The 18,361-nt window shown below is 36.8% G+C and overlaps 1 protein-coding gene across 1 annotated transcript in view; it reads left to right on the top strand.

The window, feature by feature from the left end:
• The window catches only part of prkg1l (protein kinase cGMP-dependent 1, like), a 55,704-nt gene continuing 37,343 nt past the window's right edge, over positions 1 to 18,361 (top strand). The window contains exons 1-4 of the mRNA XM_067394060.1: positions 1 to 184; positions 10,817 to 10,934; positions 11,027 to 11,193; positions 16,838 to 16,951. Coding sequence (XP_067250161.1) covers positions 1 to 184; positions 10,817 to 10,934; positions 11,027 to 11,193; positions 16,838 to 16,951 — 583 coding nt within the window. The remainder of the gene's footprint in view (positions 185 to 10,816; positions 10,935 to 11,026; positions 11,194 to 16,837; positions 16,952 to 18,361) is intronic.

The following is an 18,361-nucleotide window of genomic DNA, read 5'->3' on the forward strand; positions in this document are numbered from 1 at the left end:
ATGGGGACTCTCAGAGATCTTCAGTTCGCACTTCAGTTGAAGATTGAGGAGTTACGGCAAAGAGATGCTCTCATCGACGAGCTGGAGCTTGAACTGGACGCTAAAGATGATCTGATACGCCGCCTGCAGGGGGAGCTCGACCGCCTGCGCCTCTCCGCTCCAGGCATCTCAGCAGCCAATGCTGGTACGTTTTATTTATTTATTTACTCATTTATTAATGTATTTATTTTTGCGGGTACGTTTAATGTTTGGAAAGTATTAAGCTATAAATAAATTGTGACTATAATCTTTTTCTTTGGAAAAAAAAAAATAATATATATATATATATATATATATATATATATATATATATATATATATATATATATATATATATATATATATATATAAAAATAATAAAAATATTTTTGAATCATGTAAAAAAGGCGTTTTATTTTTGAAATGTCTTATATGTCAGAAATAAATTTTGACTAGAAAAAAAATATATATTATACATTCAAAATATTATAAAGTCAAAAGTGATCAAACACTTGAAACTTTTTTTATTTTCAGTAAAATCAATGTAATATATTTTTGTTCAATAATATTTTTTTTATTTCTTATTTTGAGATAAAATTATCTCACTAATGAATATTTATTCAATAATAATGATAAAAATTAATTATGATAAAAAACTTTATTATTATTATTATTCATTTTTGAAGGCAGACTAGTGTCATCTGGTGCCATCTGTAATGGTGTAACCCCTAGATTCCTATAGAGCTTTATATAGGCTTGTAAATTCTATAGTTGTTTTTAGACATAAAAACTTACTTTTATTAGGTTGTGGATTTGGATATACATTTAGACATTCTCAAAGACTACTTTTTGTCAAGGTTTAGATTTTTTTTTAATTGACGTGTCAATTTCATAGTTTACAAGTTTCATACTATTCTGATAAAGCAGAGAACAAAGCATCTTTATTTATCAAAACATTTTTAAGTCAACACATTTTTATTTCGATCTAAAATGACTGAACAACACCAGAGGGTTAAATCACTGGATAGGCGTCGCTACTCGCTATTGGACAACTATAGTAATGGTGTTCACACTATCTGTCTTTACGTCCATCTATTTTTATGCAAATTTTGGGATATTGCATAAAAAATATAATAAAATAAAAATATTAATGCGTATGCGCTAAATTGAGGATGATATTTTTTACCTGATCAGAAAACGTGCATAAACTACAATAGAAAGACATTTACCGAATGACATTACTCGGTGCGTGACTTTGCCTCAACAGTGGATGTGACTGTGAATGTCTCTTTGAATTTAAAGGAGACCGATAATGCTCCTTTTACAAGATGTAATATAAGTCTCTGGTGTCTCCAGAATGTGTCTGTGAAGTTTCAGCTCAAAATACCCCACAGATCATTTATTATAGCTTGTCAAATTTGCCCCTATATGGGTGAGAGCAAAAACACACCGTTTTTGTGTGTGTCCCTTTAAATGCAAATGAGCTGCTGCACCCGGCCCACTTTCCAGAAGAGGGAGGAGCTTTAACAGCTCATGCTTCGGTTGCTCAACAACAACAAAGCTGGAGAATCTCACGTAGCCAAAATGAGGAATATCAGTAACGGTGTTCAGCCGTACATTGCACTGATGGAGAGAATCAGGAAGAAGTTACAACTTTTAGAATTAAACTGGACGTTTCTGAATGGTTAGTGGATAAATTTATGTAGTTGCTGTGGAGTTGATTCAACTCATTGACTAGCATGTGCCGTCATGTTAATCTTTTGTGCAAATCCATCGTTGAACTGTCCCTCATTTGTGAAGCAGTCATGGCAACCAGTTTCATTGCACAGCATCTCAAATGTTGGTTTTGTCATTCTGAAATGCCTGAGCCTAAGTCTGTCATCAAAGTGACTGGGTATAATTACCTCCAGAACTGTCTCACATGATTGCACTCCCAAACACCAGGTATCCGCCTCTGAACGCAAGATAACATGACAGCGTTTATTCGGTTCCGTCTGCGTGAGGCGCAAGTCATTTATGATGTACAAAAAAAAAAAAAGAGCCACCGTGGCTTCCCTGATTGCAGCAACTTCCATATTATTTGTATAGACAGTTTTACAAGAAATTACAATTTTGTTCTTTTAAACATGGAAATGGTGCTTTACACGCAAATGTTTTATGCAAAATTCTAATTTTGCACACAAGTTAAATTCACAACTTTGGAAGAAAAAAGAGCTACTGACAGTTGCTGCCTTCAGGTTGTGGTCACATTTACAGTGGCTTAGCGACAGGGGCTCATACGGAAGAGGATTAGGGCCAATCAGTAATAAAAAAATAAAACCATCTCGAGATTAAAGTTGTTAAATTTTGAGAAAAAAGTCAAAATAAAATGTTGAGAATAAACTCATTAAATTACGAGAAAAAACTTGTTAAATTTCAAGAAAAAAGTCTTGATAAAATGTTGAGAATAAACTCGTTAAATTACGAGAAAAAAGTTGTTAAATTTTGAGAAAAAGTCGTTAAAATATGAGAACAAATTCATTAAATTATGAGAAAAAAGTTGTTAAATTACGAGAAAAAAGTAGTTAAATTATGAAAACAAACTCATTAAATTATGAGAAAAAAGTTGAGATAAAATGTTGAGAATAAACTCATTAAATTACGAGAAAAAAGTCGTTAAATTATGAGAACAAACTCATTAAATTATGACAAAAAAGTCGTTAAATTACGAGAAAAAAGTTGTTAAATTATGAGAACAAATTCGGAATTTAACGAATTTGTTCTCGTAATTTAACAACTTTTTTCCTCATAATTTAATGAGTTTATTCTCAACATTTTATCTTGACTTTTTTCTCGAAATTTAACAACTTTTTTCTCATAATTTGACGAATTTGTTCTCATAATTTAACAACTTTTTTTTCTTAATTTAACAAGTTTTTTTCGTAATTTAATGAGTTTATTCTCAACATTTTATTTAGACTTTTTTCTCGAAATTTAACAACTTTAATCTCGAGATGGTTTTATTTTTTTATTATTGCTTGGCCCTAATCCTCTTCCGTAGGGCTCAGATGTGAGGGGGACAGAAATTTCAAGTGTAATACCAGTTTTTTTCTGACCTTTGTCTAATTGACAGGTTTTGTTTTTTTCCTATCTCTTGCTTTTAATTAAATCAAATACACTGCTAAACAATAACCACTAATTTGTATTCTATTATATTTTTTCCCTATATTTTCCTTATGACAATTTTATGATTGGTGTATGTACTACAAACACTTGTGCATTGAGTCATCATGGATTTTATACAATTTCACAATTACTGTAGAATAAGGCGTAAGCATATTTTATAGATTCTAAACTGTTATAAAGGCTGCCAATTAGCACAACGTTATTCATATATTTACACTGTGTTCCAAATTATTATGCAAGTGACATATCAGTAGGATTTCAGTACAATAAACATTCAGATTTTCTTTTCTAAGTTTGTTTTTTTTATCCATGTCTTATAGGAAACCCTACTTAGAGGTTGTTCCACATTATTAAGCAAGTCACAGTTCTCATGCAATATGGGGAGGAAGAAAGATCTTTCTGAAGATGAAAAGCATGAAATGGTGCAATGTTGTGTAAAAGGCACGAAAGCAACTAATAATGTGAAAACTGAATGCAGAATATTGAACTATCATAAGATTTGTGAGTGATTTAGAGCACATATCTAGAGCATATCAAGCATATCGAGCATATGTTCAAAGCGTTTGTAAAGTTACTGATTGCTAGAAGGCAGCTGTCTGTCTCATGAATGTGAACATGGTTTGTGTAACATTAGCAGCACATTAGTAGCTGTTTGATAACGTAGTCAAGCAAAACGCTAGTTTATATATATTAATTACCATTATGTGTCTGACGTTGTAAAGCGATACCATTGTGCAGTGTTTACCTCAGTAAGTTGACATCACATTCACAATCTGAAATCACATTCACATCTGCCTCCAATCTGCTTCCAATCTCCAATCCAGTATGCAATGCTCACTTTTCACAATCCATTCAACAACAGATGGATAAAATCGTAGCATCACTTTGCTGCTCATTTGCATAGATTTGAGATCTGCACAAATTTGTCGCAACAGTCTCTGCTGAAACAGTCTCTGTTGCCGGATATCGTCAGCTCTCTTTAAAAATGATCACTGAAAATCACTGTCAGTGTGAAAATGGCTCTTCTGGGGATGGATGGTGTGAGCTTCTGTGTCCCTGTTGTGAGGTGTTAAGATGTGTTTTCAATGCTTCGATCACAAGTGGCCAGCCAAGACACATTGTGTTTCCACCTGATATTAAAATGCATTTCAAATGCGTTTTCTGTGACCACGTCTGTTTGAATTTCCACAAGACATCCCCTTCTTATCTTGTCACACTCTACATCACTTTCTTGGGAGCAAGGGTTGAGTACAAATACTACTGACTGATCGAATCCATGTTATGTGTGATCAGAAAGGAAGTGGATGAAAAGGATAAAGAAAGCAGCTGCAATTTCAATTGTAATCCATGTGTTTTACTACAATGCAGCAAAGGCTGAATTGCTTAATGTTTTCGGTGTGCTGTCTTTCAACACGTTCCACAATGATAATGTATTCGGTCAGTAGGCGTAGCGTAGGTGGCCTTTTGTTAAATACACTACAAAAGCAATCCGGTTGAATGTGTTTTCAAATAGCTCTGGAAAGGTCAAAAGTGGACCAGCTAAACATGTTTTAGGCCCTGTTTACATTTGTTTTTAGCAACGTCCACTTGCTATCAGATCAATAAAAATGCATAAAGGCCTGTGTTTTCATTTGCATTGGTGGTCGCTGGATCACTTAATGTTTTTCGTATAGATTAAAGGTGCACTATGTAAGACTTTCTGTCTACTAGAGGTCAAAACAAAGGCGTAACTTGATGACGGCAAGTTTGAGCGCAGATTCTTGGGATATGTGGTCTTCACCTCACAACTGGTGGAAAACAATAGGGATAGCACTCGGGAAGAAATCACACTGCAAAATTTTTCGTTGTAAATTTACAGTAAATAATTGGATAAATTTTGCATGACTTTCACAGTAAGGATTACAGCAATATACTGTGAAATATACTCACAGCAATTTACTGTAATTTTATATCTGTGATATTACAATGCATTGTTGTAAAAGCACAACTGTATACTGTAACTTCACAGCTTCAATGATAAAGCAATTACTGTGATATTACAGTACATTACTGGGGAATTACAATCTTTTGCTGTACATCATTACAACAAGGCCCTGTACTTTTACAGTGTGTACTGTGAAAGTAATGTACAAGTTGACAATAATTTACTGTGAATTTACAATCATTGTACAATTAACCCCCTCCCCCCAACAAACAACTCTGAGGTAAAGTCAACGTTAGCCCAATGGCATATTTATTAACAAATAAATATTTTTCAATGTACAGCAGATGCCAAGAACTTCAAGAGTTCAAGAAATTAAACTTTCTAGTCATAAAAGCCATCTTAAAATGCAGAAAATGCAGAGAAATTGTGCAAACTTGCAATTCAACTACCTGTTCAAAATTCAACTATTCAACTAGCTGTGTCACAATAACAGTAATGGACAGGATGGGAATGATGCCTTCATGGCAAGATAAGAGAGCAAGGGAGAGAGTGATGAAGGAATGTCGTAAAGGGGTCAGGCGCTCCTCTCAGTCTCAAACATTATAATGAGTCCACACGCAACAGCATTGTGTAAAAATCTTGTAGTGCAAAGTTGTCTTGAAAAATTACAAAAAGAACAAGGCTACTCAAAACTGAGCCTGACAACTACCGCTGTAAAAAAAAAAAACTATGATGCCCACTCAAAGTCAAAAAGTTTCCTCAAAAGGGTGCTCACTTGAGGGTTCATTGTTGTCCGCTTCTTGGTCTTTGAGCCTCTTTCAGGATTGATGCCCAGGAAGCACCTGTTAATAAGCAAAGATAGTTTCAGTTTTAAATAGACTTGCAGTATGTATTGCAGACAGCATTTATCAAGGTGTGCTTTTTGCTGTGCTTTTTCCCTACATCAAACCCTAATAGATTTATAATCCAAACTTGTTAGATCTTACTCTCACCATAATTGTTTTTTGCCATTTTTAGCCAAGGTGCTTCAGGTTAGGTTTTGCCAGAGGCAAAGCGGTTGATTGTCTACTATAAGAGGCCATATCAACGTGCGCCGCCACTGAAATGCATCTTCACGCAATTGGCCAGTTGGTAAATTGAAACCAAATCCTGTTGAAAGTATGACAAACACATCCTTTTCAATTAAAGGTGCTAAAGAGGATGTTACGTTTTATACATTTTTGCAATATTACTTGAAACTGTCTTTACTAACTGATAAAAAACTATTTATTAGGTGCACTGAAAGGAATGATATTAATATACATAATCTGTGCACGAAGTAGGGCCTTAAAAACATCAGCCAATCGTTTAGGCGATCATCGCTTAAACGATTGGCCCTCTGGCTTGTCAATCACTGCCATGACGTTCCTTGTGAGAGACGAGTGCAGCTGCGTGCTCCAGTAACTTTCCACACTCCACAGGCGCCGCATGCGATGTTTTTGTCCGGAGACAGGAGTAACAACTGCAGATTATGAGTTACCTGCGGTGAGTCCGACATAATGAATCCACTAACACGACACAGCGAATGCCGATGGTAAACACTCGTGTTCCAATACGAGTGTTTACGAGTTTTGGGAGGCGTTCCTTCAAAGGAGGGGGGTTGTTCTTACGCATGCGCTCATTTCAAAAACTCAGTAACAGTAACAGTAACCAAAGTTTCTCAGTCGACGAAAAGATCCTCTTTAGCACCTTTAAGGGCCTAAGAGCATATTGTTCTGCTTTTAAAGAAAATTTAATCTACTTCATTCAATACATTCGCGTTTCGCAATACACGTTTCGAAATCATCATCACATAGCCTGCCCCAAAACAAAATAAATAGCTGTGATTGGACCGGCAGGTATTTGTCAGCATAACGTGTAAAAACCCAGACTGATCTGCAGAGCGTAATTGAATGAGTTCGTGAGATCAGGATGGTCTCACCAGGCTAGCCTCAGGTACCTCGTTTGTCAGCATTTTCAACCTCAAGACAATCATTGAGTTGGAAGCCTGTACTATAATGTGAATTACAAGATTAAATGTGATCTTTATAAAATACCTTTGAATGAACTCCAGCATCGAAGATCCAGCGGCAGGATACTCAAGGTTGAATACGTAATAGCTGCTGAAGAAAGCAACTACTCCGTGTAAAAAGAAAGGGTGTGGGCCCATCACGACATGTCCCTCGATGGATATAAGCCATCCAGATGGCTTCATCATGTCACCTGAAATGAACAGATACAACATTATGTGTTATGAGCACTTTGCGATCTGCTTAAGAGACAAAGGGCTATACAAATGTAATTCTTATTATAATTAATATTATTTATTGTGGTCATGTAGATTTCTAGAATGAAAACAAAATAATGAGTTAGAAATGTTGATACTAGATCAAAGTAACATTACCTTGAATGATCAAGCAGGGGTTGCCGGGGAGTTCTGCAGTATTGACGTCCACAGCAGTGGCACATGGCTGTAACATAGTTAATACACAATAGCATGGATTTAGGATGAAGGATAAATATTGTTCATTGGTCAGAGGTAGTAAATCATGCAAGGTAAATGTTGATAATGTAATCATTTTGCATTTTAAATATTTGAATAAAAAATCTTACATCAACTTCAAGCATCAAGCTCTCTTTTGGCTCTTTGAAGTACAACATTAGGAGCAGCAGGATGCAGACAGCCTTGTCAGAGTCTGGATCATAGCAGGCCAGAACATCACAGATCTTGGGGTTGGGGTTGCACAGTAATCCAGGATGGTCTGTCCTCATCTGTTTTGTGTGCTGAACATAGTTACACACATTCTCAGACACATGGTCACAGCCAACAAATTTACAGTTGAACATTGTGGTGCATGTTAACTAGTCACCTACCTAATCTTTTTCTCCTCACTCTTAGCCTGACACTGAACAGGATAGTTAGCCTCACCCTCTGATGACCTGGAAAGAAAAAGGAGAAATTACACAAAGGCAACCAACAATAAGAATTTCAGTTTGAATGCAGATTATGATCATTGATCGTAATTTAATTTTAGCCATATGTCAAAAATTATAGTGGTATATATTGTTTTTTTTTTGTTTTGTTTTTTGTAGCACTTTGAGATTGCTCTCTCAATGTAAAGTGCATTTTAATCTTTTACAATTATTATTCATTCATATCAGGACAAGTGGGAACCCCAGTGTTAAAACCCTCCCGTTGTCGAACACGACTTACTCCAGTTAGCTCAGTCATGTTGTAATTAGGATATCCGCTGGAAAAATATTTTTTCATGGACCGTTATTAAAGTTAAACAGCTAACGGTTAGCCCTGCTAATCTATGATAACCTTGACTAATTACAGAAATGTGCACACATAAATAGTAATGTTTGTCCCATCATTGGTTTTATAAACTTTACAAACACCAGATTTGTTTAAACGGTGATAGTGACATGCAAAATTATAGCGAAACTCTCCTCATTACTAACATTACTATTAGCAAAAGCTGTGAGAGAACTTTCAACAATTCCGGGCACTTGCTAACAAAATGTTAACTGTTGTAACGTTAACTAGGATATCCGCTGAAAAAAAAAAAATAAATAAATAAAAAATTAATGGACCGTTTGAATCACTAAGTTATTAAAGTTAAAAAGCTAACGGTTAGCCCTGCTAATCTATGATAACCTTGACTAATTACAGAAATGTGCACGCATAGATTGTAATGTTTGTCCCATCATTGGTTTTATAAACGGTGATAGTAACATGAAAAATTATAGCGAAACTCTCGTCATTACTATTAGCAAATGCTGTGAGAGAACTTTCAACAATTCTGGGCACTTGCTAACAAAATGTGAACTGTGTCATGCGATAAACGTTTATTTGAAAGTAAATATTATAATTATATTAAAATAACATGGGTGTAAGTGATGCAAACTCACCTTCTCATTCAGCCCGGAATAGAAGAGGGACACGACGGCGCCTTCAGTTCAAAACCAAACAGTTCGGTTATGTCATGTGACTTCCCAGGGCATATTTCAATACAATATTTCACTGTAATAATACTGTTTAATGCTGTGAAATCCTTAATTTTTTTCACTGTGTTGCTGTGATACTACAGACCTTGTTGTGATATAACAGCAGGTTTTAGATTGCAAGATTTTACTGTAAAATAAGAGTTAAATGCTGTAAAATCCAAGGAAACTGTAGTTTTTACAGGTATTCATTGGGATATTACAGGGAAACTTAATTACAACAAGTTACTGTAAAATAATACTGTTAATTATTGTGAAATGCTGGTAATTTCTAACAGTGCACGTTCATGGATGCGATTATTAACGTTACTGTAGTATGAAGCAGAGCAGGAGCGAGTGTTGTGGAGCTGAACGAGGCCGCTGGAGCGATTGTGCGGCACACGTCTCACGAGCCGCGGGGCTTTTATTATGACACAGTCGCCAGCGCTGCTTCTGCTATTCCGGTCATGAGTTTGAGGTAACACAACTCTGTTTATCATATTAGATACATTTGAGAGTGTTGAAAATGATGTTATAACGTTACTCTGTGCGTTCGCTCGGCGGCTGCTGTGGGACACTGTTACACACTGCAGTAAGATAGATCGGAAGATAAAACCGGAAACCGAGGGTAACGCGGGTATGACGCCATTGACAGGCGACTCCTCACACGTCCCGGAGCCTTGGTTAAAATTGCAATTTTCTCACGATTTACAAATAGTTGGAAACATTTGGGATATTGTAAGTACTCAAGTGAACAAAATATGTAACACTGGCCTAGTGCTTTTTGGATATTTTACTGCAAAATTCTTACATATTGCACCTTTAAAGGTATGTTTACATGACAACGATATGCTTAAAACTGAGAAGTTTTCCTTTTCAGCTTTCCGTGTACAGATGACACCATCCCTAACTATGTCAAAACTATCCCTATTTACATGGATCCATGAAAACAACTAAAAATGCTATATTCTGCTGTCAGGCCATTAGATGGCGATGAAACACTATAAACTGTACATGTAATATGCATGTGCATGATGTCATCATTTTCACAGATTTGTGCTTTTGTTGTTTACACGGATACAGTTTTCAAAAACTTGTACTTTGAAACCCGTTTTCAAAAGTTTACGTTTTCAGGCACCCAAAACGCTGATGTTGTGAAAGTGAACGGCCAAAACGCATAACAAGTTTGCATTTTAAGTTGAAAACGGTGTTGTGTAAACAGCCCCTCTAGCAGCTCAACATTGTCGCTCCTGTTGAAACCCCTCCACACTGCCAGTGACTGTTTTTTGATTGGCTACATAGCAACGTAGTGGTTGGTCCTTAGTAGACTTTGCTAGTTCTGTTTCTCCTAGTAACAATTATAAACATCACTGCGGCTAACTTGTTGTTATATGGCCATCTGTCTCTTCTGAGAGAGCAAACACTTTGAAAACACTGTAATTTTTTTTTTTTTTTTTTTTAATTTTACTGGCATTTGAGGTTTCTGTTAGTTGAGTTTAAAATTAAGTAAGATTCTAAACCCAGTGAATCTCAACAGACAAAGTCAAGAATACATTAGTGCAGCCATAATAGTCTATGAAAAAGCAAACCTTTAGCATTAAACATCAACAAACTGCCCAGAGTTCAGAGGTAATAGCCCAGTCTTTTTTTATCTTATAAAAACATCTTATTATTCATCTTTACTCTCTTTTCATTTGCATTTAGGTCAACAACGTGCTTCTTCCCTGAGAGTGAGGAGAAAAGCTCTGGTAACAGAGCCAGTAACCTTGGAGCCGAAACTAGTCTTACAAAACCTGCCAATCAGCTATAGCAAGAGTCAAGAGTAAGAACACTCCTAAAATTTCAACTCGTTCTCATGTCTCCTACTGCTACATTTCCCCAATGTAACTCTTTATCTATCCTTATTTCTTTCAGGTCAAAGAGGCTGATAGAATCGGCTCTAGAAGAAAATGAGTGCCTGAAATATCTAGACAGGGATCAGATGCTGTGTTTGGTGGATTCTGCGCATCCCATCACGCTCAAACAGGGTGTGTGTGTTGTCCAGGAAGGAGATAATGGAACCCAGGCATACATAGTTGAAGGTGAGGAAGAGCACAAGAATGAAAGTGTTGTTCTCACCTCATAATCCCTCTCAGAATGGTACAAGTTTTCTTTGGACTCGTACTGCATGCTGATTTGTGAGCATGTCTGAACATCCACAGATCCCAGTGCTTACATGGTTATCTTATAACCCAGTGCTCAAAAGTCACTCATTATTAGCCAAGGTCCAGTCATGCCTCCAGGCATATTCTGAATAATTTATTTTTTAATACTTTCACTGAATTTCAGTGAGATGTGCTTATGTTATGGTACTGTTTGTCTTTTTCTTTCAGCTCTCTTCAGCTCTCTTACCAAAGCGACTTTACATATGATGAACGTGATTTCACCAAGTACATCTTTGTTAATCCTGGAAAAGCATTCCAGTCAACCAATCAGATTTGATTTACAGTCAGATTTAGGCTTACCATCAGGGATAGCTGCTTCTACATCAGTTTTATTCATATTTCATTTAAGTCTGATTTTAGTGATAACTTATGGGTAGGGTTAGATTTAGGGGTACGGAGAGGGTTAAAGGAACACTCCACTTTTTTTGAAAATAGGCTCATTTTCCAACTCCCCTAGAGTTAAACAGTTGAGTTTTACCGTTTTTGAATCCATTCTTCCGATCTTCGGGTCTGACGGTACCACTTTTAGCATAGCTTAGCATAGATCATTGAATCTGATTAGACCAATAGCATCTCGCACAAATGTGAGCAAAGAGTTTCAATATTTTTCCTATTTAAAACTTGACCCTTCTGTAGTTACATCGTGGGTAATATCATTGCGCCTGCTGCACTCATGGTACGGCAGCAAAGTTCCTTGATTACTACGCCGGATTGAGAGTATAGTTCTGTAAGGAACCCCCCATCGGCCCAAAAACGGAATCCGACAGCCTGGGCGAAGGTTAACGCGTGTATGTCTTTTCATAATTTGAAAAAGGTGTTTGACTTGTCAAACAGTGGTGGCTTTTTCTGGACCTCGGCGATTAACTTCTCCGCAATGTCGTCTACCATTTTAAATGCGCAAGACCTTAAATTAGAATGGATTCTGATTGGCTGTCAGTGTTTTATCGTTCAACAGCTGGGAAAAAATCATTTTGAAAGTGATCCCAACTATATTGTTTCTCTATATTGTTATCATCATTATAGCTGTGGTGTGGACAGTGCTTTTCTTTTATATTTAGTACGATTTTTAGAACTATATTTATCGTTATCTTTATAGTTATCGTGTTTGTTATGAACAGGCCTTAAGGCTCGTTGTGACCAAGTTCGACACCTGCGCAATACATTTTTTTCTATACTCTTACCAGACATCGTGTCATCAACGGGACATTCGCTGGGCAGGATCGGAGAACAAAAATAGTGCATCCACCATTGCAACATAGTTCAGAAGATACACCAAGTGAACAAGAATCAAAAACGATGGAGAAGGATATGCTTCTATGTTTACTCGTCTTGTTTTTGAATTGCTCTTTCCACACTTTTCTTTGACGACTGCACACTGTGCTCAGAACTGTACGTACTGCCACCTACCTAGTGGACTGTTCTGTCCTGCTTGCACATATGCTGTTACATGCGCACTAGGGCTGAGTATTGACACAATTTTCACAATTCGATTAGATTACTATTCACATGCTTTCGATTCGATTTGATTATGTTTTCGATTCGATATCGATTATTTTACATGTAGTATTTCAGTTACAGTTCATGGCAAATTGTCTAGAGGAAAAAAATCTCTCAACTAATGCTGTAAACTACACATGGGAGTCAGTTGGTACTATTATAATAATATTGAAGGTTAAATTAACTTATTTATATACAAACACTTAAATTACACTCAATGATGTTTTTATTATAAATAAAGTTTAGAATTACATAATCATATTTCTACTCCATTTTGTTTTCTTTTTTTTTAAATACAAACATTTAAATCGTGGCTGTCATAAGTGATTTATTCAAACATGCATTAAATATTGAAGAACATTATAATGAATATGTAACGGTGCATATATTTATCAGAATGTTTCTTTCTAGAGTTCACTTTTCTAGCTGACTGAGTTTATGGTCACTGAATATGTTTTTTCTGAGGTAAATGTCACGTTACGTGACATTGACGTCTTTCCGAGGTTGAAACACTGATTGGTGACACGGGTTTCGGTAAGTTGTACTGTATCTTTTAACATACCTTCAGATGTTCATGCATGTTTATTTCGCGCTGTAACTGATATTAAAGCGGAGGAGAGGATGTTCACATGCGCTCATGCTGCCGCTTCTCTTTAACTGAGGCGCTACAGCGATCTGTCACGTCACATTAAACAGTGCCAAAACAGTACTTATTTTTGGAATCTCATGATAAGATGGACGTCATTTGAAATCTGAGACTTTGCTTCATATCAAAAGTAACAAAGCACAAAGATTATTGCGATTTATTGAATGGGAGGCGCTACATATTCTGCTCATTCTCGAATTTTGGGCTGCACGTGGACGGGGGTGAGCGGACATCTGTGAGCCCTCTGGATGATGAAAATTATATCATGCAGATGGTGCACGAATGCGGATGGCCGAAGTATACTTTGGGCTTTAAGACTAAATTTTCAGGAATATTGTTCCAGGATAAGCAACATATGTTGATCCAGGAACATGTCTTACTTGGCAAAATCACAGTGACACTTTACATATAACTGTGGCCACAACCGGACTATTAAATTTTTAATTGGCTAAAGTTAAATGTTTCCTTGTCCAGCAATAACAGACTGTCTGCAAAAGCTTTGGAGAATTTGATGTTTCCCCATTTAAAGAGATAGGAGTTGAACTTGCATGCCTGAGAGGCGTTTCAAAGATGGCTATGGAGTAAAATGAAAATAAAGGGACTTTACTAATAGTCTAATGAGAGTTAGTTGACAATTAGATTCTCATATGCTGTTTACATTCAGTGCTTCCAGGTTCTATGCAGAACAGTATCGGCAGAGGCTGTTCATGTGAGCAGCACGACACATGTGTGATGCTGACAGAGGAGTCGGTCAATATTGAGAACCTGGAAGCGCTGAACATAAACAGCATAGGAGAATGACACAGAAGAGAAGATATTGTTGAATAAAGTTGTTGCTTGTTTTGGTTTTGCACACAAAAAGTATTCTCTGTGCTTCATAACATTAAGGTTGAACCACTGCAGTCATGTCGACTGTTTTAACAATGTCTTTAGTACATTTCTGGACCTTGAAAGTGGTGGTTAAATCACTGTCTATGGATGAGTCATTCCTAAAAAATATCTTAATTTGTGTTCAGAAGATAATCGAAGGTATAAAATACATTTAAATCTGATTTTATACAAACCAGATTCCAAAAAAGTTGGGACACTGTACAAATTGTGTATAAAAAAGTAATGCAATAATTTACAAATCTCATGAACTTATATTTTATTCACAGTAGAATATAGATAACATATCAAATGTTGAAAGTGAGACACTTTGAAATATCATATTTTGAAATATCATAATATTGGCTCATTTTGGATTTCATGTGAGCTACACATTCCAAAAAAGTTGGAACAGGTAGCAATAAGAGGCCGGAACAGTTAAATGTACATATAAGGAACAACTGGAGGACCAATTTGCAACTTATTAGGTCAAATGGCAACATGATTGGGTATAAAAAGAGCCTTTCAGAGTGGCAGTGTCTCTCAGAAGTCAAGATGGGCAGAGGATCACCAATTCCCCCAATGCTGCGGTGAAAAATAGTGGAGCAATATCAGAAAGGAGTTTCTCAGAGAAAAATTGCAAAGAGTTTGAAGTTATCATCATCTACAGTGCATAATATCATCCAAAGATTCAGAGAATCTGGAACAATCTCTGTGCGTAAGGGTCAAAGCCGGAAAGCCATACTGGATGCCTGTGATCTTCGGGCCCTTAGACGGCAATGCATCACATACAGGAATGCTACTGTAATGAAAATTACAACATGGGCTCAGGAATACTTCCAGAAAACATTGTCGGTGAACACAATCCACCGTGCCATTCGCCGTTGCCGGCTAAAACTCTATAGGTCAAAAAAGAAGCCATATCTAAACATGATCCAGAAGTGCAGGCGTTTTCTCTGGGCCAAGGCTCATTTGAAATGGACTGTGGCAAATTGGAAAACTGTTCTTTGGTCAGACAAATCAAAATTTGAAGTTCTTTTTGGAAAACTGGGATGCCATGTCATCCGGACTAAAGAGGACAAGGACAACAAGTTGTTATCAGCGCTCAGTTCAGAAGCCTGCATCTCTGATGGTATGGTGGTATATACACATCTGGAAAGGCACCATCAATGCTGAAAGGTATATCCGAGTTCTAGAACAACATATGCTCCCATCCAGACGTCGTCTCTTTCAGGGAAGACCTTGCATTTTCCAACATGACAATGCCAGACCACATACTGCCTCAATTACAACATCATGGCTGCCTAGAAGAAGGATCCGGGTACTGAAATGGCCAGCCTGCAGTCCAGATCTTTCACCCATAGAAAACATTTGGTGCATCATAAAGAGGAAGATGCGACAAAGAAGACCTAAGACAGTTGAGCAACTAGAAGCCTGTATTAGACAAGAATGGGACAACATTCCTATTCCTAAACTTGAGCAACTTGTCTCCTCAGTTCCCAGACGTTTGCAGACTGTTATAAAAAAGAAGAGGAGATGCCACACAGTGGTAAACATGGCCTGGTCCCAACTTTTTTGAGATGTGTTGATGCCATGAAATTTAAAATCAACTTATTTTTCCCTTAAAATTATACATTTTCTCAGTTTAAACATTTGATATGTCATCTATGTTGTATTCTGAATAAAATATTGAAATTTGAAACTTCCACATCATTGCACTCTGTTTTTATTCACAATTTGTACAGCGTCCCAACTTTTTTGGAATCGGGTTTGTACATGCCAGACGAAGCCAAGCTACATTCTAATTATACTAATCTGTTGTAACCTCATTCACAGGGCATTTAAGAAAAAGGTTTTATTCCGACTGAAATCAAGAACAAGCAGCAAATAGTCACATAGAATTCTAATCAAAAACATCCTGTTTAATTCTAAAGGTCAAAGAGAAGGTGCAAAATGGTCATAAATTTTGTTATTGGTGCAAGACACCTTGACTAACATTTCAAGTGGACTTCAGACCTTCATTCATTCTGTTCCTTTCTCTGACTGAGGCACCATAATTAGTATGCACCTCTCATAGTGTTTGCAGGACCAGGCAGGTAGCAAGAGAAGTGTGAGACTGACCTGCTTCTGGGAAGATAGAGCAAGAGAAAGCATTCCTGCTGGTTATGTGAGGTGGAATGAGTTTTAAAATGTCAGTGCGTGTCTAAATACCCAGGTTGCAAGTAAAAAAAAAAGGATGGAAAGCAGGAGGGAGATCTATTACCATCCATTAAAGTGCTCATCAATACCTGTCCGTGAGCTGTGCTAATCCCCAGCCGTGATTTGTTAAGAAGGAGGGCAGTATTTGTCCTGATGTGCCGGATTGTTTGGGCTCTGAGCATCTCCGTGTCTAATCTGTGACGGGTCAGATTCAGATCATCTGTCTATGTGACAGGCATGCTGCGGCTCAACACCTGTCACTCCCGGCAGCCTTGAAGGGTGTTGATGATGTGTGTGTGTGTTTGTTAACAGAGGGAAAACTGGAGGTAAGCAGGGCTGGCCAGAGGCTGCACATCATTGAGCCGGGGATGATGTTTGAAGAACTGGCCCTCATTCATAACCACACCTGCTCCACTACTGTCACAGGTATCGTCATTCATGTGTGCATTCAATCACACACACACACACACACACACACACACACACACACACACACACACACACACACACACACACACACACACACACACACACACACACACACGCTTTAAAACTCTCTGAAACGTGTCGTGCACATTATTATTGTAGTAATCTTTAATCAAAATAACTCCTCCCTCTTGCAATGCCATCTCTTCTCTGATAATGTGTTTACTGGTGGGAGGGCAGGACAACCTGTCACTCACTTGAGATCCACCAATAGCAAACCACAATCGTCAACCATCCAATCCATTCCCCATGGACAAAATCAAGTCCCACCCTACATTTTTTCTTGTTCAAGAAGCCGTTTCACTCAAATATACATTACAACAGGAAAAAACAGGCAATTGAAACTTCGTTTGCATGTCGACTTTAAATTAAACATACAGTATATGAGATTACTGGGGTCTTGGTCTTATTTTTTAGGAGAAAGATCTGAGAAGCAGAATACTTAAAAAAGACCCCATTTATTCATATTGTTGTCTGAGAAGCAGTTGAGATAGTAAAGATCTCATTTGAGATCAGAATTGTCAGAATTACACCTAAGATGTTCACAAAATGAGTGTAGTACTACATGTGTCATTTTTTTTCCTCCAGTTTAATCCCACTTGGGATGCTCTGAGTGTGTCTGGGTAATCAGAGTATTCCCACCATCAGCCATCTGAAGCTGTAATGAGAGATCAGTGGAATATGACATCAAAGGAATCGTGAAAATCCACATATAAATTCTCATCCTACAACACACCACACTAGATTCCACAAAACATACTGCATATTGATTGGACATATCTACGAAAACCCAAATGGATGTGATTTTTAAAACTCTTTACTTGTTAGTTTAGTTTTTTTCTTTTATGTTGCTCCTTCTAGTCTTATAACACTAGATGTCTTTTGAGGTTTTAGAGACATCTTTTGTTATCAGATGTCAGATTTATCAGATTGTACTGTACAGCAAAAATGCTACTTATTTGTTGATTTATTTCCTTTTAAAGGCAAAGATAATTTTGTGAAATATTACCTCTTAATTTTATACAAAATGGAGCTGTATCCTATGAATCCTGTTTCCACTCCAGGATAGAAAATTTAAAAAAAGTAATTGTAAGAAATAAAGTCACATTGCGACGCACAAAGTTGCAGTTACTAGAAATATAGTTGCAATTGCATAAGTCAAATGAAATCACACTGTGAGACAATGTAAAAACACAATTTTGAGATAAAGTTAAAATTTTGAAAAATAAAGTCACACTGTGCCTTAATTGTTAAATATAAAGTCCCAATTGCATTATTTCTAGTTACACTGAAAAATTGTGAGACAAAATTGCAATTGTGAGAGTTAATTATGAGAAATAAAGACACATC

Source organism: Chanodichthys erythropterus, chromosome 9, assembly GCF_024489055.1.
Source record: "Chanodichthys erythropterus isolate Z2021 chromosome 9, ASM2448905v1, whole genome shotgun sequence".
Lineage (NCBI taxonomy): Eukaryota > Metazoa > Chordata > Actinopteri > Cypriniformes > Xenocyprididae > Chanodichthys > Chanodichthys erythropterus.